The 27,906-nt window shown below is 44.3% G+C and overlaps 1 protein-coding gene across 14 annotated transcripts in view; it reads right to left on the reverse strand.

Annotated features, from left to right (window-relative positions):
* The window catches only part of PTPRT (protein tyrosine phosphatase receptor type T), a 1,118,479-nt gene that overhangs the window by 170,764 nt on the left and 919,809 nt on the right, over positions 1-27,906 (reverse strand). For 8 of the 14 annotated variants that reach the window (XM_009216109.4, XM_009216105.4, XM_021921808.2 and 5 more), the window contains exons 14-15: positions 24,371-24,427; positions 2,384-2,519 (exon numbers count right to left, since the gene is read on the reverse strand). In XM_009216109.4, coding sequence (XP_009214373.3) covers positions 2,384-2,519; positions 24,371-24,427 — 193 coding nt within the window. The remainder of the gene's footprint in view (positions 1-2,383; positions 2,520-24,370; positions 24,428-27,906) is intronic. The other 6 variants (XM_017944806.3, XM_017944803.3, XM_017944801.3 and 3 more) reach the window with 1 other exon arrangement.

A 27,906-nucleotide genomic window follows, 5' to 3' on the forward strand; every position in this document is an offset into this window, starting at 1 on the left:
TAAGTGGAAAGAGCGCAGTCCTATGTGCAATTTCTCTCTTCCTCCCCATTTTCTCCTTTTCTCCTCCTACCCTCCCCTCCCATCTGTAAACTGTTCCAATCAACTAGGCCAACAAAATGTCTTAGTTTCTTCAAAAGATGCCATATAGGTAAACACTGAGTAGCACCCCACAACATGCAATGCCCAGGTTTTGCCTCCTGGGGAGAAATGGTGATCATGTGATGCCTGTTGATTGGGTCTGATGGACAGTTTTGATAGACATGAGAGATGATAAAGATACTCAGAAGAGGTTAAAACTACCACAAAGGACTCATTTTATAGTTGCTCCCACCCTGGAAACATAAAGCCTTTTCCTCCCTCCCAAAAAGTCACACGTTTCAGAAATAGCTGTGAGAAGGAAGTGAAATTTCTTCACAATCTCACAGACGATGGTGACGTGGGTTAAGCCAGGCTTTAGAAAGAGCAAAATTGGAAGAGCGTATCTGATTTACAAATCAGTGGCAAAGAATAAGAAAATTCCAGGTCTACCAAAGAGGTATTCAGTTCCATTAATTTGGGTGGACAATCCCAAACTCACCTCTGCCTCTAATACATCTGTAATTCTAAGAAACATTTCAATGATCTTACACGTACAACGTGCTTACTCCCCCAGGGAAATCAAAAGTCATATACTACCCCATGTAATAGCAACAGACTAGTCACCAAGACATATAATGTGGCCATGTGTTATCAGTGATGATGGTGATATGACAATGTAGTGTTGACCTTAACCCTTTGAGGGCTCTTCACCTCCAATATTAACATAGTACCTTCTGTTACCGCTCGTTTCTCCAACCAGAACATCAGAGCCTGGAGGAGAACCTTAGCTCTTAAGCCATTCTGCTGGGAGCTTGAGGCAAGACATGATCCTATTAGACAATAAATGTCAAGAAAAGATGTCCTCACAGTATAATGTCCTGGCCAGAGGCAGGTACAACTGATCCAAAGCAGAATCATAAGAAAGAGACAGAGGGACATCCTGGTGCTTGCATAGTCAAGAGAGGGTTGACTGGACCCTAGTATTTCTAAATCACTGATCGCTGGAAATGGGGATACTGCTTTTTTTTAAAAAAAATTCTGCATTTTATATTCATGTGGTTCCTAAGGTAGACGCCGGAATTAGTTGTCAGGGGTACTCTGTCCCTTTGTTTTGGTGGGAAACACATTTGATGAGCATTTTTCATCCTACAGATGGAAGCAAGTTCCCAGCCCTTGTTCTTGGGGTTGCCCTGAACTTTGTGCATAAGCAAACCCAGAGTTTCAGGCTGAGGTGTTGGTTTGGTTAATAATGTAGAAGGCTTTTTTGCCTGGGAGCAGGGCACAATACACCACATAGTATTATAATGTGGATAAATGTTTTGTTTGCTATGACAGACTGAGGAGTGGGAAGGTAGAGACTAAGGTTGGGGTCCTGGCATTGAAACTGAGAAGACGTGGAGGTGGGAAGTAGATGTGTTAGCATTGTGGCAGGCAGGGGCTAAGGAGAGGGGCGAGTAAGACTCCCTGTTTAAAGGAATAACCAGTGCACCCTGGGGACAGGGATAGCTGATATTTACCCTTTGTATTTTCTTCCCTCTCTGTAATTTCCTTGTGTTATCCTCAAGCCTTGTGAATGCCTCTTAAACAGAAGATGCTGGTGTAGTAAATCTTGGGAATAAGGGAGGAATCTGCATGCTTGCTTTTATGAGAAATGCAACTGGAGAAAACACACAGTATGAGCAAACTGGTAGCTGGCCAGAGGAGTCCAGGGAGACATGCTTTTGAGAGGTGACAAGCAACAGCAACCCTGCTGGGAAGGTTTCGTGGGACAGGGCATAGTACACAGCCTGTAATAGGACTTGTAATTGGGAACTCTTATACCATTGTAGGCTTTATCTCTCATGGAGAGGGCGGCCTGGGATGCTATTATTTGACCAATGGAAATCATGGGCAAATGGAGGTGAGAATGGTAAAACACTACTTTCCTGCAACTGTGTTTCTGGACTCATCTATGTTCCTGGGGCTCCCGAGCTATCCTGATGACATGATTGATTGCAACACAGCAGTTAACTCCTAAAAGACTCAATTCGTGATACATGGAATCCCATGGCACATCGCAGTCGTCCAGTCATAGGGACCACTGGCCCATAAGAAACTGGCCACCTCAGGACCACCTGCCAAGCAGGCAGCATGCACCCTTCAAACAGCAACACAATGAACCACAGCTGGCCCACTTATTTCAGGACCTCAATGGTTGTATCAGAAGATCCCTGCTGGACGATATTAACAGAGCAAAATCCTGGCCACACAGCAGTGATGGGGTCACCGCGGGTCAGCAGAGTCTTCCGGGCAGCAGCAGACTCACCTCCTTTTGATGGTGAGCATCACACCTAGGAGAATGATGATGAACATGAGGAGGCCAGCGATCACGCCAGCCATCTTCACGGTGTTGTCCACCTGCTTCTCTGGCTCCACAGTGTTAGAATTCTGAGTGGAGGCACCTAGGAGGGGAAAGGGAAGGACAGCAATGTTGAAAGCACCAACATATGTGACTAGACAATCATCATAATGACAACAGTTTCCTTTAGTTGAGTGCTCACCATGTGCCAGGCACTGTGCTAAGGGCATCACATACATTGTCCCATGTAATAACTTTTGAGGATCAATTCCTTGTGAGGTTGGGATGATCATTACATTCTTCTGAGATGAAGAAACTGACGTGCAGAGAAATTAAGTGAGTTGCCCAAGGTTCTCACCTGGGTACCTGTGTTGAAGCATCCTTTTCCTTAAGGCAATTCTCTCTCTCTCATATTGCTTTGTTTGTAAGATCAAACCATGGAACATTTCCTGGGCTTGTGGAATTATACCTAACCCTACATTATTCTTTTAGGTAAATGATGGAAATAATAGCTTTATGTTGGGGCAACACAATTTAAATCACTAGATTTTTAAAGATAAAAAGAGGTTTCTGTTTTGTTCTTTATAGGAAACAAACGGTAGGGTAAAAAGTTTGTATATTCAAGAGAACTTGAATACACCTTGGGTTCAAAAAAACATTTAAATCTGATGAATTCCATTTTTAGCATTTAATACTAATGCAACATACTCTACCAGGTGTTAACTTGCTGACATAATCCTCAGTAGAGGAGGCAGGTAACTGGCCACTCACTATATCCTTAGCCCTGTGCTGGGGAACTTCATGGATCTGGCCTGGTCAATCCTCACAGACATTCCCAAAGATAGATGAGATACTGATTTTCCCATTTTATAGATGAGAAAACCAAGCGAAGTTGCTGAAAGTCACATGGCTGATAAAGGTAAGGGCCAGAATTCCACAGGTTTTGTGATTCCAATTTTAGACCTCAATGGTCAGAACCCCTGAATCCAGCTCTCAAGTCATCTAGTTCCTCAATCCTTTCTCCCTAAAACAACCATTCTGCTTATGCCATAGCAAAGTAAGCAGGCAAACAATGCCAAAAACCAGTGTCTTCATGCTATGTACTAGGGATTAGAGGCAACATCTGATTTCAGACATTCTAGAGAGTGGTCCAGGGGTCACCAGCACCCTAAGTGAATTTCCTCCTGCTTCTGTTTATATTCCCATTGGTGCCAGCCTTTAAGTGTGAGGCAGCTTAAAAGTCTAAACCACCCTTTTCCTAACTCATTCCTTCTTTTCTTCCACATCTACATCAGCTCATTCTTCATCAGCCAATACACTTTCTCTGAGTCTGTGCCCCTGGGAGAGTTTCTCCCTCTTCTCTAAATTCTATTAACACTTTATAACACTTTGCACATGCCTCACAATATCTCTTACTACAATGCACCAATATTATTAGTTATTTGTTTTCACATCTGTCTCCTCCAGTGGTCTGCAAACTCCTCAGGGGCAAGATTATGTCTCGTTTATCTTAGTTTTCCCATGTTAGCACAGACTCTGACTGGTAATAGGGCTCCCTAAATGTTTGTGGTTGTTTAGTGTTTAGCTAAGGGGATGACGTCTCTGCCCACACACATTTGTTCTCATGGAAGCAAATTGAGTTTTCTCCTTTTTTAAGTCATGTGTTCATAGAACTCAGCGGAGTCTTGAGTTGAAGGAATGCTACTACCCAAAAGCTATGGTCCTGATTCCCCAAATGCACTGATGTTTAAGCCCTCCAGCACATTGATGCACCCCCTTTTTTTTGCTTAAGAGCATTAAGTGTTTCCTCTCTCAGAGCACTTTCCCCAAGCTGTTGTAACTTAGACATGTTGGGTTTGCTTGGTCAAGTCTCTAGTGAGAATGCTAAGTCACCCTATTCATTTCTCTAATGCCAGTGTCTAGCACAGGCCTCCCTCCTCATCATTGCTGCTTAACAGATAATTATAATGTAATACGAGGGTGAGTGAACCACAGTTGTGTGCTTTATTTATCCATTCAATCATTCATTATTTTGCCACTGAGTGGCCATGAGCTGTGTGCTAAACTATGCTGTCTGTAGAGTCAGAGATTCTGTTCCTAGAAGGACTTATGGATAAGGAATTTTATTCATTCCTTTCACAAGCTAATGGCAAAACCAACTCATCAAATTCCAGGGCTGACTGAGTAGACTCTGCTCATCTACAGCCTAGAGAATTCCTGAAAGAGTTGTCCACCACTTCTTTAGCAGGGCTGGTCTGACATTCCGGGATGGGGGGACCAGGGCTGGTTCTGAGTAGCTCCCATGCAGCCCCCATTTCCCAGGCTGGAGACATGATTTCTAAGATGTGGCTAATCCACAATGTAGCAAGCATAAAGGAAGGGGAGAATCTCAGATCCAAATTTCTTCAATATTGATGGAGTCTTTTTATTTAGATTTGGAGGAATGGTTGTCTCTGGGGCATTCACTCATTGGCACAGCCTAATTTTACTCAGTGTGCTTGCTACCAGGTCCTGTTCTAGAGACTAGGAGTACAATGGCAAAGAGCCCCTAGAGAGGATTCTATTACTCTAGGAACAACGCGATTAGCTTGGTCTAATGAGACTCATACTTCATTCCTTCAGTAAGTGATCATAAATACCCATTATGTGCCAGGCATTTGGTGATACACTGGTGAGCAAAACAGGTACAGTTCCTGCTCTCAAAGAGTCTACAATTAGTCGTGGTTGGGGGTAGAGGAATACAATGAATAAATCCAGAATCAGTAACAGCAAACTTGAACCCTGTTAAGGTTTGAACAGAGAAGCACATGACACTTGTAAATAGATACTTGCATAATTTAAAAAAATGAATTGCTTCTTGGAGCAATTCACCCCTAATAGGGGTGAGCTCCAAAGGAAGAAAGGCTGCAACCAGGCAAAGGGATCATGAAAGCAATATATGGGAGCAGCAGGAGAAATAGCCTTGGCTAAAGCTGTGCAACGGGGCAAGTATCCTGTTGTGCTTAAAAAAAAAAAAAAAAAAAAAGAAATGTAGTATAACCAAGGCAAGAAAGCAAGGAGGGAAGGATGAGAAAGAAGCTGGAGAGGGCATCATGCATCAGTCCACACAGGATATTATGGCCCCAATGAGGGCTTGTGTTCTTTAACCTAAGGAACACAGGGCACCATTTAAGTGTTATTCAAGGAGCAATGATATGGTCAGATTTGTATTTCCAACAGATCATTCCAGCTTTAGTGTGGAACCAAAGTGGATTGGTGAAATGAGTTTTGAGATCACTGCAGGCATTCAGATGGGAGATGATAGTTGCTTAGACTCAGGTGCTGACAGTGAAGATAGACAGATGTGATTAAAGAGATAATTACTTGAAATAGCTATAGATAAAATCTGTTGATGGCTTGGATATGGGGAATAAAGGAGAAAGAACTGTCAAGAATGACCACAAATCTTTGGCTTGCATGATAGGGTGGATGACAGTAATGTTTACGGGTTCCAGACACAATGGAAAAAGAATAGCTTTAGGGGGGAAATATATCTGGGGCAACTTGAGCTTGAGATATACTCCAGAAAAGTATGTAGTCAAAAATGCGATCTGGAGCTCTAAATTAAAGGTCAGAGCTGGAGGCAAAAATGTGTGAGTCATATGTACACAGATGGCATTTGAAGCATGGGGGCCTGTTGACGAAATCACCCTGGGAGAGAATAAAGAGTGTAAGGAAAAACAGACCTAGAATAGAGACTTGAGGGTCTGCAGTATTTAGTGAGTAGAGGGAGATAAGCCTGAATGGGGAACAGGAGTGACCACACAGGTAGGAAGTAAACCTGGGAGAGTATAGCATCCTAGAGCCAAGAGAAGAGAATGTTTCAAAAAGGAGGGCATGACCAACTGTGCCAAACGCTGTTCGCAGGGTAGAATCAAGTCCACACACGAAGGAAAGTGAAGATCTTGGATGAGTATTAGAAAACGTTTCCCAAAAGAATTCCAAGACATTCCTAAATAGAAGCAGCTTCAGCAATGACCGTAAACCTACAAAAGAACATACTTGAGGGCCATGGAAGAACATTCAGGGGATTTGGAGAGGCTGTCTGAAAGTCCAGAGCCCAGAGGTTTACACAAATTCAATGAGTTCAGCCAACAGGTAGCAGAGCTGAAATCACAGACTTTACACAGTGAGGTTTTTAGAAAAATCCATGCTTGATTGGTCTAACCAGACATCAGATACAGGAATGTGAACATTCCCTGGGATAGGGAAAATCCAGCTTTGGCATTCTTTAGGGGAACTTGCCCTAGTCTCTGGAGATTTGTGCCTCTGTTCATAGTGGAAGTGTGTTGACAGGGTTCACAGGTGATACAGGAAATTGGACTAAAGCCAAGACAACATCCATGTGTGGCTCCTATATCTGAGGGATAGACAGAGGATGGGAGGGTCCTGCTTTTGTGGCAGTCAGGTCTGTCCACAGGGATTATATCTTAAATGCTCAGTGGAGCAGAATGTGACCTGTGATGGGAGTCATAAGAGAGCACATCAGGGTTGGCTACTGATGGGGCCCCTGGCAATGCGGTGGGCTTTCACAGATGCCAGCAGTAGGTACACATAGAAGGCTATCTGTCTGACTCATTGGCCCTAAAATCAAAAGGGACTTTTCAGAGGGCTATCCCACTGGAAGCCCTTCAGTGGGATAACACCTGCATTACTTTTACCCCAAGCCTACCCTTTCCAGGAGAGTCAGGCTTAGTATTAGTCTGAGTCCCTAAAAAGCTGTCTCTGACTCTGGGTGACTTTGGTTTATTAAGCAGGGACTGGGAATTTGGGAACTGAGAGAAAGAGGAGGAATTTGGATGCATCTTCCTCATCTTTACCCTCCAGAGGACCCAATCTGAGAATAGACCAAGTGAATCAGAATTGGCATCTAGGCAGGTACCAGAAGGTAAAGTTCTCCAATTGGAGAAGCTTTAAGGCTCTACTTGAGCCCCCTGTGTGATGTGATCATCAAAAATAATCTTGTGAACTCAGCTTGCACTGACAGGAGACTCCCTCTCCAACATCACGCTGCAAGCCTGACCTTACGGCACAGCCAGCTGTGTCCTCTGAGCTCTGAGCACTCCCAAAGGCAGAACCGGTTCTCAAAGCAGCTGCTGCTGCATCCTGCTCTCTACTCTTTCCCCAAATGCCATGATGGCTAAGGATCCAGTCTCCTCCTAGCGGCAGCCCAGAGTCTTAATCTGGCTTTTAATGTGCTACCTGTCTACTCTTACATATGGAAACCTGGTGCACAAGGCACGGCCCTTGGTTTATTAAGGTTTACTTCCCTCCCTCAATATTAGCTCCTTACACAGGGTCCAGTTGCCATGTTTTGTCTCTCTGCTGCCTCTTCCCTTGCTACCCAGCAACACTCCCAGCTGATTTTCCCCAAGGATTACTGAGATCTAACAAGGGCAGTGCTGTCCTGCTCTATTCTGCACTGGTCAGAACACTCTGGTGAGTCCTGTCCACTGTGAACTCGACCTCTCAAAAGGGACCTCCAGAGTGAAGACAGGCCATGAGCCTTACTACTCAAAAAGTGGTCCATCGACCAGAATATTGGCAAAACTTGGGAGTTTATAAAAAATGCAGAATCTTGAGCCCCACCCCAGACCTACTAAATCAGCAGCTGCATTGTAACAAGGTCTCTACATGATTCGGGTATACATTGACTGAGATGCACAGTGATCCAGAGATTATTGACTTTGAAGGTATATCTTAGGGAAGGGAAGATTCAGATGAGAACTAATTTTTGCCTTTAGATAGATAAAGGGCCATTGTGGAAGATGGAGTAGATTTGGTCCCTTTAATTTGAAAGCTCAGAGCTATATCACTGGGTAGAAGTGACAGGGGGTAGATTAGGAATCAACAAAGGAAATGTTTGAATGTGGAAGAGCTTTTCAGCTGAGGCTAAAGCCCAGACCCTTTCATTGCAGCATCATGGTATAGAGAGAGGATGAGGTCATTATGGTTCCAAAGTCCTGCATCAGAGTCAGCCCTTCATTTTACCTGCTTACTCTGTCTCTGTTCTCATCTCCTTGGCTTCCTAGATGCATAACTAAGCCATGAGGACATCACGTCTACAGGATGCTGACCTTTTTCTCTGACATCATCTCTTACCTCAACTTGGTTCCCCTTAATTCCAGTAATACTCATACTCTCGGTGAGAGGAATTCTCCCTATTATCTTTAGAGCCATGGGACTCCCATGCAGTCTATTCCTGCCCCCTCACTCTGACCCTCCCCATGTTACCCACAAAGGCAGGGAAATGTGTCATCAACAAGGACAAGAGCTGGCTGGAACATCCTGTGCTCCCCCTAAAGCAGAAGGGACGACAAGACTTCTTATGCTCCTTTTGATGTCAAGATGCTATGGTTTTATGAGACTGGTCAACAGCATCGGGTTTCACATTGGAAATATGCAAGCTTGCATCTAGATGCCATCACTAATGGGTTGTGCGACCTTGATCAAACCTGTTAACCACAATGTGATTTGATATTCTCATTTATGAAATAATGAGAAAATGCCAAGTTCACGCAGGGATTTTCTAAGAATTAAATGTAATAATGGAGGGAAAAATGCTTGATAAATTCTGAGGAACTGTTCACATATGGGGCACAGTGATGATGTGACCTTAGCACTGGTTCCAGGGTAGTACGAGGGTTTTTTGTGTCTATGAACTGTAGGTCACAGAGGCTGGGGCAATGCCTCCTTGTAACCTGCTGTCTAAGTTCATCCAACCCTCAGGATAAAGGCAGAGCCCCCAGAGTGATTCACTTAACTTTCCTCCTATAGGCAAGGCCCATATCAGGCTTACATCTGGATGACTTAATGGCAGCAATAATATAATTTGGCAACAAGGGATTGGCAATTAATGATTAATGATTCATTCTGAAGTGCTCTCACTGGTGACAGGCCCAATTCTAGAGCTTCACTTCAGAGAATTTTCCTTGTAAAGATATGGAGCAAAAATAGGAGTCACAGATAAAGAACATCTAATTGCAACTGATAAAACCAAGTAAATCCCAATGGATGCATAACCCATGCTGATGATCATCACTGACGGTAAAGAAAGCAAGCCGGCTCTCAGGGACACAATTCCTAAAAGCTGCACTCTTTAAAACACACAGTTGTTTCTCAGCTATCCAAGGGCATATTATCCCCAGTGTGGCTTATCAGAGGCAAATCTTACTTTGCTGGCAGTTTACCCCTGTCTACTGAATGACTTCTTTTGTTGAAGAGTTTCTCTGTCTTTACTCTGGCTTTGTATGTATCTGGCACCCAGTAGGGAAAACCTTTGAAACCCTGACTCTAAGCTGGTACTTCTATGCCAGTGAAGGTTTTTAGCATTACAGGCACCTCTGATTATGGGGGTTTTGCCAAGAGGAGATAACAGGGAAAAGATGAGGATGCTGGGCAATTTTCTGGCTCTTCTCAAGTCAGGTAAGCACCAAAAACCTTCTTGATTTTGCTGGAAACAAATTCTCAGAATAGCAGATTATTTTTAAGATGGAATTAAAGTCCAAGACAGAAAAGAAGTTGGCAGGAGAGCATCTGGATACTTCATTAGATTCAAGCCTCTAGACTTTACAAATTGCATCCCAAGGCATTGAGAGTATTTGTAATTGTGATCATGAACTACTTTGGCAGTCTTTGAGGACTGAAATCGTAGAAAACAGGAGGGGTGTGACAAGCCTGGGGAGAAACAAATGCTGTTGCTGACTTTTTTTTTAAATGAAAAAAAAAAAATGTGTATTTCAGATACTTTACACTAGCGTGATGTTGATACAGGAAAAAAAATAGACTAGATGATTAAATCAGGTTCCCCCCACCCCCACCCTTACCACTTAAAAAAGGAAGAAATAATCACCAGAAACTAGCACAGCCTCACATCAGACAACATCCAACCAGGGAACAGGAAACCACTCCTAACTTTTAAAACAGAGCAAATTTACTAGATAATTAGTACACAGGGATTAGGAGACAATGGTGGGGAGACTCAGAGGGCGGTAGTATCAGGAAGCCACTACCCAGCCCAGACTGGAGAAACAAAAAGAGGTGGTGGAGTTCTCAGAGCCCAGAGGTAAGGATCACTCAACAGAAGTGGAACTCTGGTTGACCCATCTGGAGACCTCAAGCCATGGAGTAGACACAGTCATCGCCAAAGAAGGGGCCTGAGCCCAAGAGAAAGAAGGCTCCTCTCTTCCTCCAGCTTTACCATATCTTATTAAAGTCTCCCATTAGCCAAACCCAGAAGCCAGCAGTCATGGGGGTCCCATGCAGGGGTCGCCTACATGCCCAGGAGCATAGGGCAACAGTGAAGAATGGATATGACACCAAATGGGCCAAGGACCAGCGTGGGCTTCTTATAAACAAGTGATGCTAGCGTCACCTCTCTTTGCCACTTTTGAGGGGTGTGCGGACTTGTAAGTCAGGGAGAATGTCCAGTACTGCATCTTGATTTTAGCCAAGCTGAGGCCAACATGGAGAAATTGTGGCTTTCAGGACAGCCAGGTGTGAAACTGAGTTCTTCCAGAAGATGGAAACAGAAGGCTCAGGATATTTGACCACATGCAAAGTACTAACAATGAACAATAAAGAGGTAACACATTTAGGGCTTTTACTACAATCCAGGCTGCTGTTTTAAGCCCTTCACATATATTCTCTCTTTTAATCTTCACAGCCCTATCAATATGGTTTGGATCTGTGTCTGCACCCAAACCTCATGTGGAACTATAATCTCCAGGGTTGGAGGTGGGGCCTGGTGGGAGGTAGTTGGATCCCCCATGAATGGTTTAGCACCATCCCTTTGGTACTGTCCTCATGAGAGTGAGTGAGTTCTAATGAGATCTGGTCATTTAAAAGTGTGTAGCATCTCCACCCCCCCACCCCCGCCACTACTGTCTCATGCTCCTGATCCTGCCATGTAAGATGCCTGCTGCCCCTTTGCCTTCTGCCATGATTGGAAGCTTCCTGAGGCCTCCCCAGAAGCAGAAGCTGTTATGCATCCTCTACAGCCTATAGAACCATGAGCCAATGAAACCTCTTTTCTTTAAAATTACCCAGTCTTGGGTATTTATAGCAATGTGGGAATGAACTAATACACCTATGAAGCAGGTTCCATCATTATACCTATTTCTGAGATGTGGGAACAGCCTCTGAGAGACTAAGTAATGGTAGCAAGCAGGAGAGCTGGGACATGGGCCCTGGCAGTCCAGCACAGTTTATTCTCTTTAACCTATTGTACTACTGTGTCATCACTCTAATAAATAGGGGGAGAGACTGTTCAGCAGAGAAATGTGGTTGTCCTTTCTCAAATATCTGAAGAAGCAGACCCGTATTTAGATCTAGCATCTTCCATTGACCAGCCAGATTAAAATCTCTTTGTATTGATGCCTGTCCCTGCAAGGCTTGCCACCCGCTCTATCATGCAGTTCTATTTCATGCATCTTTCTTGAAGATTATCTCCTCTCATGCCCTCGCACCCACGTATCCTATTCTAATATCTAAGGGATTGATGAACATGTCATGTGAATCTTGTTACATGAGCCAAATTATACAGACTTTGCTCAAATGATATTTAAACTTGACCTTTTTAACTTAAGTTCCCTCATCCTTTTCACTTTTCTTGTATATCAACCACCACCTCCAAGCCTTTCATATGTTGCATTTAGTTTTATTATTAATCGCTGGGCTTTCTCTATAATACCTTTCTTGATATTTAGCAACCAAACAATCCCATATAATTCCATAGGGAGACAAATCTTGTTCATATTTAGGTGATTTTTTTCTGCTTTGCCTCCAATATTCTTTCTTTGATCTCGCTGTGACTAATTTTTTTAAATTGCTGGCTACCTCCCCATGCCTCAAAGCAATGCCTCCTTCACCAGATCTGGTTGATAATAGAGCACTTGAGAAGGATTATTCCATCATTCTTCTAAGTGACATCACCTAGGATGTTTCTCAAGTAATAAATAAATTGCCTCAATTCATCATATGACAGTAATTGCTTTTAGTCACAATTTAACTCAGAGTCAATATTAAGTAGCTGGAAAACACCACAGAGATGTAGGGTTTTCAACGATAGCTCTACCCTTGCTGTGGAAGACCATTTAATAAGTACTGTTAAGTGCAAAGAAGATACATATTTCTAATATCCCAGACTCCTCAGTATTACCCAGTCAGTCCTAAGAGGTTAGAATTGACTTCATCACAGCCTATACAACTAAAACTGCTAAATATTGCTGACAGAAGTTGCCCTCGTTTTCAGCCTCGAATGGAGGTTAGCACCCTGTGAGACAGGAATAGCTTTAATTGATTGTTTGAAAGCACTCAGGCCACTCAAATAAATTGTTCCTCAAGTGCTGATTTTGCTTGGTCTCCTAAATCTATGTTTCCAGATAGACCTTGTTTTACACTATAAATGCTCTGTGTAGGTCAAATTCTAGTTTAGTCATGTTACACACACTGCAAAAGATGGCTAAATGAGACTCTGATAGAGAACCTCTTCTGGATGCAAGAAAACTCCTTTATTCTATTAAGAAAGTGTCTTTTTTATCCATGGAAATAGAGCAAAACAGACTTATTTAAGAGCAGTCATACCCAACTGATGCCAGATACAATCATTATTGATACACCCCTTCTACGGCATACTCTTTCAAAGGTTTCACCATTGGTGAGCTGGAAATCCATTTATACCTCCCAATGATCTCAACTACTTTCTCTTGTGCCCAGGAGGCCTAACCTATGAGGGCTGCCAAGACCCAGCTGGGGTAGACAGAGGATTCAGTCTGTGGTAAGACTAAGACCTCAAGCTATGACTAGAGTTGGGTATAAGGTTGTCTAAGAAACCAAGTATCGGGCATACTTTGTAGACTGGGTTAGGTGTCAGACCACAGTTAAGGTAAATGACCAGGATATGGCTGAGGTAGGGGTCAAAGCTAAAGCAGAGATCAGGAGTCAACTTGTGGCTTGCGTTTAGGAGTGTTATGGCAGTCAGTCTGCATCCATGGTGAGGGTCAAACTGGCCCACAAGTGTGGCTTAGACTTTATTCAGAAATAAAATTTAGCCCATGGCCATGAAAATAACTGGACAAAGCCCAGTGACCTCCACATGGACTATATCCATTACCTTGGTCTCATCAGCATCAGTTCAACCCTTGGCTTCATAGGAATAGTCCTGGACATTGCCTAACTTGAGTGGTGCTAGGATTATAATGATGACAGTGGCTATAGCAAGGTGCTGAGCATGGGAGCTAATTAGACAGCACTACTGTCTTAGAGCTCACTATTTAGAGGGAGAGGAAAGTGCAAACTAATAATCAGAGCTGAGTGATGGGCACCAACACAGAGGTATGTACAGGAAAGGGCATGCCCAACTCTGCTTAGGCAAAACTAGACCACAGACTTGATTTCCACGTGTCATCCATGGTGTGGGACACATGGGGCATTCCTGTGACCACTCAGTGATCTTCTCTTTTCCCTCCGCACCTTGACTTCCTGTGGTCCAGACTGCCCTGCTGATGATGAAGAAGAGGCTGAGTCATCTCAGCACTGACAGTACTGGCTCCTTGCTTGTAGAATCTGTGCTTTGAGCCTGGAGCTCAGGAGGCTCAAAGCTGCTTAGCTGTTGCAGACAGGAGCACCCATGGCCTGCACTAGGGATTAAGGGTTTAGTCTGAAGAGCAGATGTAAGAAGAAGAACACATACTCTTTAGGATGCCCTGTGGCAAAGTGATAGTCGCTTTAGAGTTCTTCAGGCAGCCGGTATGAGAGAGCTGTGGTCACACTGACCTGACTGTAATTCTTCCTGTGAAGCTCAGAGCAGTCCCAGGGCAGCAATGGGACAAAGAGAGGCTTCTCAGGAGCAGCCAATGTAGAGCAAATCAGGGACAGTCTGCAGGTCATGTAATCCCAGGACACTGAGAACAGGTTACCACAGCCTGGCTTGTGAAACAAAGCCCAGGGCAGGGCATGACCAGCAGCAGATGCTGAGACTATTCAAAGGGAGAAAGTACACCAAGAAAGGAAGAGTCAGAACCAGAGTGGAGACCTGTCTGGGCCAAATGTAGAATATGGTCAACAAGGGGATCTCACAGGGGAGATGGGATGAGCCAAAGGGATTCTCTGGATGGCAGCTTTGGCCAAGGTTTTCTTGAGGTCTGTCCACTTTAAAAGCACAGCCCTTGAAGCTCAACCACTGCCCACTGGCCAGTGCTCAGGATCACTGCATTTCTAAGTGCATTCATTTCCCAGGGCTGTTGTTACAAATGACTACAACCCGAGTGGTTTAACGACAGAAATTTATTCTCTCACAATTCTGGAATCCAACAGTCCCAAATCAAGGTGACAGCATGGCCATGCTCCTTCTGAGACTGTGGTAGAACTCTTCTTTGCTTCTTCCTAGCTTCTGTTAGTGGTTGGCAATGCTTGGTATTCCTTGGTTTATAGATGCATCAATCCAATCTCTACCCTGTTGTCAATGACTTTCTCCCTGTGAGTCTGTATTTACATGATGTTTTTCTCTTCTTATAATGACACCAGGCATATTGGATTAGGGTCCACCCTTCTGACTTTAAACTAATTACATTTGCAAAGATACTGTTTTTAAATAAGGTTCCATTCACAGGTACTGGGGTTATTACTTCAACATATCTTTTTGGGGAACACAATTCAAATTCTAAGACCAGGTGAAGCTGAGTCATGACCCACACAGCCTGGGGATGGGCTACAAGCAGGAGCAGGAGCTTCGCATTTCACTAAATGAAATGCAAACTCTAACAGAGTTCACAGCCAAATGGACAGACAGCATGTGGGAAGAGGAATGGGAGTTCCTGCTTGGTTGTGGACTGAGCAGAACACAAGGCTTCTGGAAGGACAATATGTCTCGGCTTCCTTTGTCTGAACTGCATAGCAGGGTGCACCAGAGGCCGAGGTTCCCCCAGGCTCATACTCAGAAATATAATTCAATTCTTTCCAACCAACCCTGGCCAAATGGATCCCCTAATGGGTGACTGTATTACCTGACTTAGAGGGGCAAGAAAGGGGAGGAGAAGGAAAGATCTGCCCATCTGGGGCAGCTCTGTCCAGATTACACCTCTGCAACATGCAGCTTGCAGCTAGCATCAGAGTGCCTGGAAAGGAGAGAAGGGGCACGGGAGGAAGCAGGCAATCTATAGGAAGGATTAGTGGGAGCGTGAGCAGGATCAGACAGAGGAGCCAGTAAACACACAGCACGGAATTTCAGATTAGTGCAACTAATCCAAGCAACGGTAATAAAATGAGCAGCAGCGAGCACGGCATTGATAGTTGAGATTCCAGCCAAATCCACCATGAACATGTTTTCTTTCTTCTAGCCTTTGCCCCTTGGCTTTTGAAAGCAGAAACACTGAATCACTGTGTTCTGTATTAAAAGCTGATCTGTTCACCTCCCCCAAAGGATGGATGGAAAAGCATCTCTGCTCTTAGTGGGAGGTGAGAAGGGTAGAAGAAGTGGCCAGTGTGGTTGTAGTAGATGTCACTTGCCACACCGGCACAGTCAGAGTCCTAAGACAGGGTCTTCCCTATGACTGCCCATGATTCCTGCCCCCAGCCCGACCTCTCCTGGGCCAACACCATGGGATCCCAGGCCAGACACTGGGCTCAGCAAGACCTGTCCCAGCAGATTTGGGGGAGCTCCAGATAAGGACTCTGAAGACTCAGTCTCCAGGAAGTTTGGCAGGTGAGTCTGCATGGAATTCAAATACTGGATTGAAAACTAGTGACTCACAATTAGCCTAACAAAATGGTACAAAGTGAGTAGAGTGAGGTGCTTGAACCATCACAGGCTGGAGGCAGAAATGGGGAAGGGGTGAGTATACCATGCCTGGCACATGCTCCATCAGTATCAGCCATCTGCTCGCTTATTAAATCATTCATGCATGGGGCCAAATGAATGAACACTACAATGTGTGCTAGGCACAGCAAAAGAGTTGATAGAAACCAAACAGCTCCAACAAAACATGCTTATACCTTGAACGTATGCCATGTTCAATAGAAAACTTTGCTTAGGGCTGGGGGAGGAGGTTGCAGTTCTTTGTGCCAACTGGCCCAGCCAGTTGACTATCTCTGGGTGCAATCTGGAGATAACGGGGACCAGTTAAGGTTTTGCAGAGATCAAACTGTCTGAACTTGATCATAGAGGATGAGTAAGGCAAACCACGGAGGGAGAACATCTCAGCAAAGAGAGGAGAGTGTGAGAAGGCAAGTACCACTCACATGATCCATTTGAATGGGGTACAGGATGCTGAGGAGGAAATAAAATTGGAGAGATAAAAAAGGGATAGGGACTAAGTAGTAAATGACCTTTGATTCAGGCGAGTTATCCCAAACCACAAACAGAGCTCTGGGAGCATTTTAATCAGGATTAGACTTTTTTTTTTTTTTTTTTGGAGTCTGGGTCTTGCTTTGTCACCCAGGCTGGAGTGCAGTGGCATGAACATGCTCACTTCAGCCTCAACCTCCTGGGCTCAAGCGATCCTCTGACCTCAGCTAGGGCCACTGGCATGTTCTGGGGCCACATGCATGTGCTGCCATGCCTGGCTATTTTTTTTTTTTTTTTTGAGACGGAGTCTTGCTCTGTCACCCAGGCTGGAGTGCAGTGGTGTGATCTCGGCTCGCTGCATCCTCCACCTCCTGGGTTCAAGTGATTCTCCTGCCTCAGCCTCCTGAGTACATGGGATTACAGATGCATGCCACCACAACTGGCTAATTTTTGTATTTTTAGTAGAGGCAGGGTTTCACCATGTTGGTCAGGCTGGTCTTGAGCTCCTGACCTCGTGATCTGCCCACCTTGGCCTCCCAAAGTGCTGGGATTATAGGCATGAGCCACGGCGCCTGGCCTTTTTTTTTTCTTTTTTTTTAAATTTTACTTTTGTAGAGACATGGTCTCACTATGTTGCCTAGGCTGATCTCGAACTCCTGGGCTCAAACAATTCACTGACCTAAGCCTCCCAAAGTGCTGGGATTATGGGTATGAGCCACCATACCTGGCCTGAATAATACTCTGTTTTAGATGATCACTCTGGCTTCAGTGGGAAGTAAATATTGGAAGGGGATTGATGTAAAGACATGGGGACCCCACTTTGGAATCTGTGACACTAACTTTATGAGTCCCAGACATGAGTTGTAGCAGTGAGGAAGAAGGAGACAGAGATTCAGGAGAAATTTCAGAGGCAGTATCTGTCAGATTTCGTGATAAATTGGATATTGAAGATGAGGAAAAAGAGAAGGCAAGGATGATGCTTGACTTCTGAATCTGAGTTTAATAGCAGTTTGAATGGAAGACTGGAGACTGACTTCTCCTTGCTTTAAAGAGAATATCCCAGGAGAGAAAAAGGTGCAGTGAGAGCCGCAGTCATATATGCTACCTGAGTAGACATTTGTTTTGAAGAAGCACAAACATTAACAATCACCTCCTATAGAACACCCTACAGGGATATGACAACCTCTTCTGCATTAAGTCTTTTGATTCAGTGGGGAGACTGGCAACAGAAAAATGGCAGCTGGAATGATGTACCAATACCCTTGTGTCTGTCAAACTTTGAGCATCTGTTCTAAGACTGCTGATAAGGACAGTATCCTTATGCACTTGATCCAGGGCTCATCTCCTCCCCGATTCTGTAGTGTCAGCCTTACAGCCATATGAGCAGTTGCCTAGAAGAGCTGAGGAGGGTCCTCTGCAATGATCAGCCTGGCTCCTGGATGTCACCTGCCCTCCTGGCTTCCAGCTGTAGCCCTGCCCCTAGTCTTCTGGCACAGCCCTGGCCTTTGTGCACTCCAGAACCAATCAAAGCACTGGTCAAGGGGAACTAGAGGATACCCAAGTCAAAGGCTCAGGGATGTCCACATCCTTTCACCCATCTCAGCTCAGTCTTGCTCTTACTTTGGGTCACTGCAGGAGCTAGAGTTGCTGTGCTGCTGTGTCCAGCCATCCATCTTATGTCCTAAAGCTTTGATGAGCCCTGATTCATGACTTCTATTTGGCACTTTAAGTGCCCCAGGCCTGAGGCCCTGATGGGCTCTTACCTATTTCCTCCATCACTCACATTTCTCAGGAACCACAGTTCTGGCCCAGTCACCAATTACAGTCTGGCCCAGATTCAGTCTGCCTGAATCTTAGCAATGGTCAGTTTGCCTGCTGCTCACTCTCTGGACCTCAATTTGCTCATCTGTAAGATGGGTGTAGGATCATAATAATGACTAAGATAATGAAGTTTCTTATCTTATGATTCTTCCCAGTAACTGGTCATTATTAGTATTTCCATTTTGCAGATAAGAAAATGGGGAAACTTTGGGGCTCAAAGCCTCTCAGATGGTAAATTGTGTGGCTTCTGAGACTGTCCTGAACCATCCTGCCATGGGATTTCCCAGTGCTGGCTCAGAATAGGTGCTCTCCAATGTCTATGGGCACAGAGCATGGAGAGTACAATTACAGACTGTCTTGAGAGACCTGAGTTTGAATCCTAGTTTCATCATTTCAGAGTTGAGTGATTTTTAATCATCTGACCCTCAGTTTCCTCATCTGTAAACTGTGACTACTAACAGGTACTGTATTTGGCAGAGCTGCTGGGAAGTTTAAACGAATTAATGATGTGAAACTCCGCACATTCCACAGCATGTAGGAAGTATGTAACATATTTGCTGTTATATTTTTCTTTTCATCATCTTATTGGATATTCCCAATGCTGCTGTCTCTCAGAACTGCCCCCTCTCTCCCGGCAGGCTATGCCCCTGCCTCTGCTGCCGGTCTTCCGCCTCTCTCCACCAAGCATTTTCCCCTCATGGTCGCTGTTCAGGTTGGAGCTTCACCTGGTTCTCCTGCCTCTGGTTCCTGTTCTCACACCATCTGTCAACCCCTTCCACTGGGCACATGCTCCCTTGGAGGGTCACCGAGGCCTCACGGTGTCCAAGCTCACAGGGCCCAGGGCATGACCCTAGGGAGACTGCTGCCTTGCTTCATCATCTTCTCTTGGCCTAAACAGCTTTGTCCCAAAGGCTCAAACTCCTTCTACCTGGGTCCAAGTGGAGCCGTCCCTGGGAAAGTTGCTTTAAGGGCAGTTGCGAAGCACTCCCAGAGTGTATGATGACCTGAATCCTGTCACTGTGCCAAGGCCCTGATTTAAAGAATTTCCAGGGAAATAATAAGAGAGAGTTTTAACATGAGGTGCACAGGAAATAAAGGAATAATAAGGGAAGTTGTATCCAATACCTGCTCAAACCTGGAGCTGGGTTAGGAGTGCATCCATTTCTTCTGTTGGCCCTCACCATGATTGGGCCTGGCTGTACAGGGACTCAACTTTACTATTTCATAAATGAAGAAGGTGAGGCTCAGAAAGGTGAAAGGCTGAGTAATTGGCTCAAGGTCCTTCAGTTTTTTTGTTTTTTTTTTTTCTTTCTGAGACGGAATCTTGCTCTGTCACCTAGGCTAGAGTGCAGTGGTGCGATCTCGGCTCACTGCAAGCTCCGCCTCCCAGGTTCATGCCATTCTCCTGCCTCAGCCTCCCGAGTAGCTGGGATTACAGGCGCCTGCCACCACACCGGCTAATTTTTTGTATTTTTGGTAGAGACGGGGTTTCACTGTGTTAGCCAGGATAGTCTCGATCTCCTGACCTTGTGATCCGCCCGCCTCGGCCTCCCAAAGTGCTGGGATTACAGACGTGAGCCACCGCGCCCGGCCAAGTTCCCTCAGTTTTAAGGAATGGAGTTTGGGCTCCAGATGAGGGCTTGTCCCTTAGCCCTTCTCTCTGTAGAAAATTGACAATGGGCACTGGGCATGGCCAAGACAATGAAGTCAGATCTGCCCCTGAGGATGACCTGTAGTACAGCTACTGTGGCCTCCAGACTGAACACTGTCAGTCTCCTCTTGGGCTCAGAGGTCCAGGCCACCCCCTTGAGGCCTGGCTGAACTGCAGGAGGGATATGAGAAGAGGCCTTCTTTCTGCACTGGTGGGCCTGGGGAAGACTGAGTCCTCTTAATGTTAATTAACTGGTCACTTCTCTACTGCAGCCTCCAGTCAACTCACTGCAGAAAAATGCCCAATCCTGGCCAAAGAGGATTTTATCTTATTTCTCTCAATGGAAGCATCCCTGACCTCTACCCACTAGGTGACTATAGCCCCTCGCACCCAGTTGTGACAACCAAATAAATCTCCAGATTTTGCCAAACATCCCCTAGCCCCAGAGAGCAACAAGGAATAAAAGTAACTGAATATGAACCTCTTCTCTACACATACATTTCTATTCAGCAACTAGGGACAAAGATGACCCTAGATGTGTTACCTCTAGATCTGCGCTGCCCACAATGGTAGTCACGAAGACACGTACTTAGAGCACTTGAAAAGTGTCTGGTGCAACTGAGGAACTGAATTTTAAAATTTATTTTATTGAAGTGTTCTATGTGTAAAATACACACCAAATGTTAAAGACTTAGTACAAAAAAAGAATGTAAAATAGCTTTCATCTGTTGTTTTCTTTAATTCTGTTGCATATTATAATAATAATATTTTGGATATACCAGATGATTGTGAACTTAAGATAGGCGGGCTTAAGATTCTTGGAGTTTACAATGCTGCTGAGAAAGTGATACCTATTCAGTAGAGACTGTACTTTAAGTACTGGTGCAAACATTCTGCTTTTCACTTTCAGTACAGTATTCCATAAATTACATGAGCTACTCAATACTTTAATATAAAATAGGCTTTGTGTTAGATGATTTCGCCTGACTTTAGGCTAATGTAAGTGTTTTGAACATGGCACATTTAAAGTAGGCTAGGTTAAGCTATGATGTTCCGCAGGTTAATTGTATTAAACGCATTTTCAACTTACAACATTTCCAACTTATGATACATTTATTGGGACATAACTCCATCATAAGTTGAGGAGCATCTGTATTGAGTTAAATACATTATATTATTAAAATTAACTTCACCTGTTTCTTTTTACTTTTCTCAAGTAACTAAGAAATTTAAAATTACATACAATATTCAAATTCTATTTCTATTAAACAGTATGGCTCTGGAGGTTTATAACAGGATGATTTTTGTCTCCATGGCACATTTGGGAATGTCTAGAGATGTATTTGGTTGTTACAATTGGGATTGACATGCTGCTGGCATCTAATGGGGAGAGGCAGGGATGCCGTTAAGCATCCTACAGTGCACAGGACAGCACCCCTAACTCTGCCCCCAACAAAGAACTATCCGGCCCCAGACATCAATGGTGCTGGGGTTGCACAATCTTGCCATAGAGCATGAATTCCTTGAAGGATAAACCAATAAATCCAGAAGAGCTAAAGAACTAATTGGAGCTAGATGGGCAAAGAAGTTAAAGCTCTTACTGCACTTAGTTCTCATGATTAACTATGACTGTGGTTATTAATATTTCAATTTCTCCAAATAAAGATAATGAAGTCTGGAAAAGAAAAATAACTTATCCAGGATCACCAGACCAGAAGGTGGCATTGCTGAGAGCTGAACTCAGCCTCCATTCACTCTGAATGCCGGCTTATCCCTGCTACATAATGTGGTCCTGCAGCTCTCTGAGTTGGTGTTGATATGAAAAGAGGCTGCCTGTGCTTAAAGTCTAATATCCCCATCATTCAGACCTAGGCAGTTATTATTTACATCAGCCATTATTGCTACCAGGGGACGAACATTAACAAAAACACCCTTTGAAAGGGATGGCACTCACAGGCACCTCGCCCATCAAATGAGGCTGAGAAACATGTGGAAATAAATGGATCACAATGAAATAAACCTGTCAGAGGAGGAACATTCAGACGCCTTAGAAGACAAGAAGTAAGAACAAAAGCACATGATATGGGATTCGCTCTGTTTAAAGAAAATATTATCTGACTGCTCGACTTGAATAGAGCCCAGAGAACAATGGCCCAGCAGAAACAGAGCAGCTTGCACACACTCTGGAGAAGTATTGTTTCTCTGTAAATTGGTGGTGTGCACAGTGGCGAGAGTCACTTTTCTCCCGCTGTCGATCTGCACACTCCCACGTGTCCATCTGTAACTCCTACCTCCCTTTGGGAAGGGCCTCTGATAAGGTAGGGCTGGGGACTGATTTCAGTAAAGACCTACTATGTGCAGTGACCGCACACAACATTCCTAGCATTTTCTAATGGAATTTTTAATATAACTGCATGAAGCACATCTGATAATTAGTTTTGCAAGTGAAATAAGGCTATGCAACTTGCTTAAGGTAATCTAACAGGGAGTGGCTGAGATGAAATTCCTGTAATGTTTGCAGTGACACACTGGAGTACAGGTGTCCATGGCAGTACAAAGGCAGAGACAAAACTCGCCCATAGTGGACACTGTTTAGGCTCAGCCCCAATCTCCTTTACTGGGCTGGTGTGACTACTCTACAGGTGCTGTGGGTGCTGGCAGCAAATGGCTCACAAATACCTCCCTTCCAAGAGAAGTACCATTAGGCAAAAGGGAACCACTTCCCCAGGATGTAATGCATTCCCAAGGCAGCCCACAGCCAGTGGCTGACCAACACCATGGTACAAATATTGGCCCCCTTGCCTCAAGGTGGGACCAACTCTTTAGTACATTTCCTGCTCCATACCTCCCCTTTTCCCGGGGTTCAGGCAGATGCAGGTCTCCACATCCTCCCTTAGCTTTGTTCTCTGCCGTATCTCATCCTCCTCCCTTTCTTCTGAGAACACTCTGCAATGAATAATTTGCACAAGAATCTCCATCTCAGTCTCAGTGTCCAGGGAACTCAACCTAAGACATTCACTAGCAGTGATGTCTCTGAGTTTGGGAAAGGGGGTGGACAGGAGTGAACTGTGAAGGTACTGGATGCCCAGACTCATGTCATCACTGCCTGCTGCACCTTCTTTTCCACCATGATAAAATGACCATTCAGGCATTAGCAGACCGGAGGCCATTGTCTGGGCAAGGACTTTAAGAGAGGTGACAGTTAAAGGTTTGAAATCTCCAAGAAACTTCCCACGGATTAAAAAGGCACCCTGCAATAAAGAGGTCTCTAGGTTGGCTTGTCTTTTGAGTCCCACGATGGACGTCGACCTCTCACATGAGTGGCTCTGCGTCCTTTGAAGAATGGCACACATTCATGTGAAATGAGTTCCACCTACGGTGTACTTGAGGAAAGGGGCTGGTATTTACTTCAAACAAATATAGACTTTGGACTGGGCATACCCATAGCAGCTCCTTTGACATTTATTATCTTGTTTAGTCTCAGAGGCCTCTGCATGTGTACAGTCTACAATGTAAATGGTGCCTCATAAGGGGTAGGTGGGATTATTCCTATTTAACAGATAGGAAAAGTCGGGCTGATATGGTATGGGTAAATTGTCAGGACAAATGGCAGACCTGAGATCATAGTGAGAGCTTCTCATTTCCTAGGCACAGAATTGTTACATCAACTTTTTCCCAAACTTATATCACAGCTCAGCTGTCACTTCCCCTGTGAAGCACTCCCTTGGCTGCACATGAGTTTGTTTATTTTGAACACCATGTACCTTTCCTTTGTAACACCACTCAAAGTGGCAAATTTATTTGTGTAGGTTTTTGACCAATGGCTGTTTCGTCTCCTGGAAAGGCATTGGAACATATCTTCTTTTGCTCTTCATTGTACATCTCAGTGCCTAGAACAGTGCCTGGCACCCAGGAGGTACTTAGTAAGCATTAGTAGAATGAGTGAATAGGTGAGTGGACAGATGAGTGTATGCACAGAGGGATGGATGGATGGTTGGATGAATGAATGAATGTGTGGGTTGATGGGTGAATGGGTGGAGGGGTGAGTAGGTGGGTGGGGTGGAGGGACTGCTGGTTCCTCTCTGGTGCACCTGGCTTGGAGGACCCACTAAGCATGGGCAACTCTCCCCTCCCACCCGCCCAGGGCTCTGGTGATCACCTGTGGTGAGGAGGCAGAGTGGAGTCCCCGGGGTCACCTGGGCGCTGCCCATTGGTGCTGACCACAAGGAAGCCAGTCCCCAGGCAGCATGCAGAAGAGAAGGAGAGAAAGAAACACACATGAAAACGTGCGGTACGGTGAACAAAACTGCAATTCTTGTGGCTCTGAAGAGCTCACACTAAATAGCAAAAGAACATCATGATTTAACAAAACAGGGCCTGAAATAGATTTTTAAAAAATGAAACAAAAGTAAGAGGCACCACTTATCAAGCACCCACGACATGCCAGGTACTTTTCTGGGCGCCTCACATATAATGTTTCTAAGACTTAGAATAACCCAGAAAGGTCAGTATGATTATAAATAAATCTGTCATTTTTCCACCGAAACTACTTCTCCGTTAGACTTCCCTTTCTGCATAAATGGTGCCACCATCCACGTAGCTTCTCAGTCTAGACATATGGGAGCCCTCCTTTTTTCTGATGTCCCTCTTAGAATCAATCACAATGCTTTATTAATTCTACCCCAGAAAAGCTCTTGAAGCTGCTTCCTTCTCTTTAATTTCATTCTCACTTTGTTCAAGCCACCCTTGTGTTTCACATGGATTATTTAAGCAGCCTCCCGTCTGGTCTTTCTGCCTCTGGTCTTGTTCCCCTTCAGTCTTAGTCTCCATCCTTCAGTTGAAATACATCAGCGCTGCCTCGTTGTCCACAAGGTAAACTTCAAACCACTTCACCCAGCTCACAGGCCCTCCATGATGAATCTCCTGCCCACCCCTCTGGTCTTGTCTCTCTCCACTACCACTGCCCACCTTGTCCCAAGCACAATAAACAACTTTCCATTATCAACAGCTCCCCTTCCCCCACCTTCTTGTATGTAAGCCTTCCTTAGGTGAGTCACTTTGCATGGGATATACTCCCTCCTGCTTCTTCACCTGGCTGACAACTGCTCATCCATCAGGTGTCAGTTTAGAACCCGTTACCTCTAAGGAGTCTTTATTTAGTATGTCAGTGACTCTGGGACACATGCCCCTTCTTGTCTTCCCATAACACCCTCATCTTCCCTTCTTATTGCAATAACATCACTGTATTAGAAGTGGATGCCTTCTCTTAAATCTGTAGTCTCCCTGAAAGCAGACATGGTGTTCCATTTATGAGTGTACTCACGTGTACTTGCATTGTGCCTGACACATAGTAGGTACTCAGTGACTATTTGTTGAATAAATGAATGAATGAATGAAGAAATGTTGAATCATAGAATCTGTAAAACTTGTTCAAGGTCGCAAACTGGTAGAGGTTGTATTCAAACCCTGGTTTGTCTGGCTTTAATGTTCCTGTCCTTTCAAATCCACCCCTCACCTCTCTAAAGAAAATCATACAAAAGGTTGAAAGGTGTTTTAGGCTTGTCCAGAGACTGCAGCTTTCTTCAGTGGTCCGTCAACAAAACTGCAGGAAGTTCTTATGCAAAATTGAGAGAGTAGAGTATTCCAGACCAACTGATAAACAGAAAATACATAATTTCAAAAATAACACAGATGGCAAACTTGATCAACAGCCATGAAATACTATAAAATTTAACCACCAGTAAAGAGTTATCATAATACTTCTCCCTTAAAAAAATGAAAAGTTTTGATATTTTAAAAGCACAATCTAAGTCAGGGGTCAGCAAACTATGACCTGTGGGCCAAATCTGGGCCCCCACTCCCTGTTTTCTATGCAGCCATGAGCTATAAATGCTTTTTACATTTTCCTAATGGTTGGGAAAAAATGGAAGAGGAGTAATATTTTGTGACACATGGAAATTATATAAAATGCAAATTTCAGTGTCCATAAACAAAGTTTTATTGGAACACAGCTGCACTCATTCTTATACATATTCTTATACGTATGGTTGCTTTGGAGCTACAATGACAAACTTTAGTAGTTGTGACAGAGACCATAAGGCCTGCAAAGCTGAAAATATTTACTATCTGTCCTTTTACAGAAGAGTTTGCTAACTCCTGTTCTAAGTAGCTATTTTTTAGTTTTTTTTTTTTTTTTAACCCCTATGCTCTGAGGTAGGCAAGACAAGGACTGTCACCCTCACATGCCGGTAAAAGAAATGGAAGCCTTGAGAGAAGAGATGACTTACATGTTCCCACTTGGTCCCCTTCAGCAGCCTCTTAGGTGCTCTCCCTTTCTGTAGTCTTCTCCTTGCCTTAGTCTTCCTTCTCTGATGCATTTTCTAAACTATAACTAGGGTGTCCTTCCCCAAAAAGGCAGTCTGCTTAAGTACCTCCAGAAGTTCCACTATCTAAAGACAATGCTTTTACATGCACATACACACACGCGCGCGCACGCACACACACACACACACACACACACACAGTGGGGCTACACAGAGTCCTGGGTGGCCCCTGATCACTCCTAACCTCATCTGGTCACACTGGCCTGCTAGTCATCATTGCTTTGCCTTGTCCCATTTAAATTCAGTGGCATGCTCTCTTGCCTTCAGTGATTTGCATACCTATTCCCTTGGCTTACTTGACTTGCTTTCCAACCTTGTTCAACACGGTAATTGTCACTCTTCTTTCAAACCTTATCTTAGTATTCTGAAATAGGATACCCTAAGTTGATTTATGTCTCCCTTCTTGCCCACCAGGGACATCCTGATTTTGCATTGACCACAGCCCTTATTGGACTTATATTTATTGGTTAGTTTTCCCATGAGCTACTATTTGTTGAGTGTTTCTTATGAGCCAGGTATCATATTAAGTACTTTTGATACATTTGCTCATGAAATTCTTACATTAGCCCTGTGAAGTAAGTGATTTTACTTATTTATTTATTTATTTTTGAGAAGGGGTTTCATGCTTGTTGCCCAGGCTGGAGTGCAATGGCATGATCTCGGCTCACAGCAACCTCTACCTGCCAGGTTCAAGTGATTCTCCTGCCTCAGCCTCCCGAGTAGCTGAGATTACAGGCATGCGCCACCATGCCAAGCTAATTTTGTATTTTTAGTAGAGACAGGGCTTCTCCTGTTGGTCAGGCTGGTCTCGAACTCCTGTCCTCAGGTGATCCACCCGCCTTGGTCTTCCAAAGTGCTGGGATTACAGGTGTGAGCCACTGCACCTGGCCGTAAGTGGTGTTATTGTCATTGGTTTATAGGTGGGGAAACAGAGACACAGAGTAGTTTAGTACCTTTTCCTACCTAGAATCAAACACCATCCAAATCTAAAGATGATGTTTTCAACCACTAGGGAATGTGGGATTACATATTAATACTAAGTTGTACTCAATACATGCTTACTGAAAAGTAAATGAATACATGAAAGTCTGATTTGGTATTTTTCACTCAATAGCTGTGTCATTTGGAAAATTACATACATTTCTAAATTTTAGTTTCTCCACTTGTAAAGTGGAGGTAATAATTATCTCATGAAGTCATTTTGAGGATCAAATGGAAAAGAGTTAAAGCCTTAGTTGGGTTGGTAGGCCTAGAGGAGGTGCCTCCCCACTCCACCCTCTGGGTCTACAACCCATGCTGTGCAGAGCAGTAA

This window comes from Papio anubis, chromosome 16 (assembly GCF_008728515.1).
Source record: "Papio anubis isolate 15944 chromosome 16, Panubis1.0, whole genome shotgun sequence".
Lineage (NCBI taxonomy): Eukaryota > Metazoa > Chordata > Mammalia > Primates > Cercopithecidae > Papio > Papio anubis.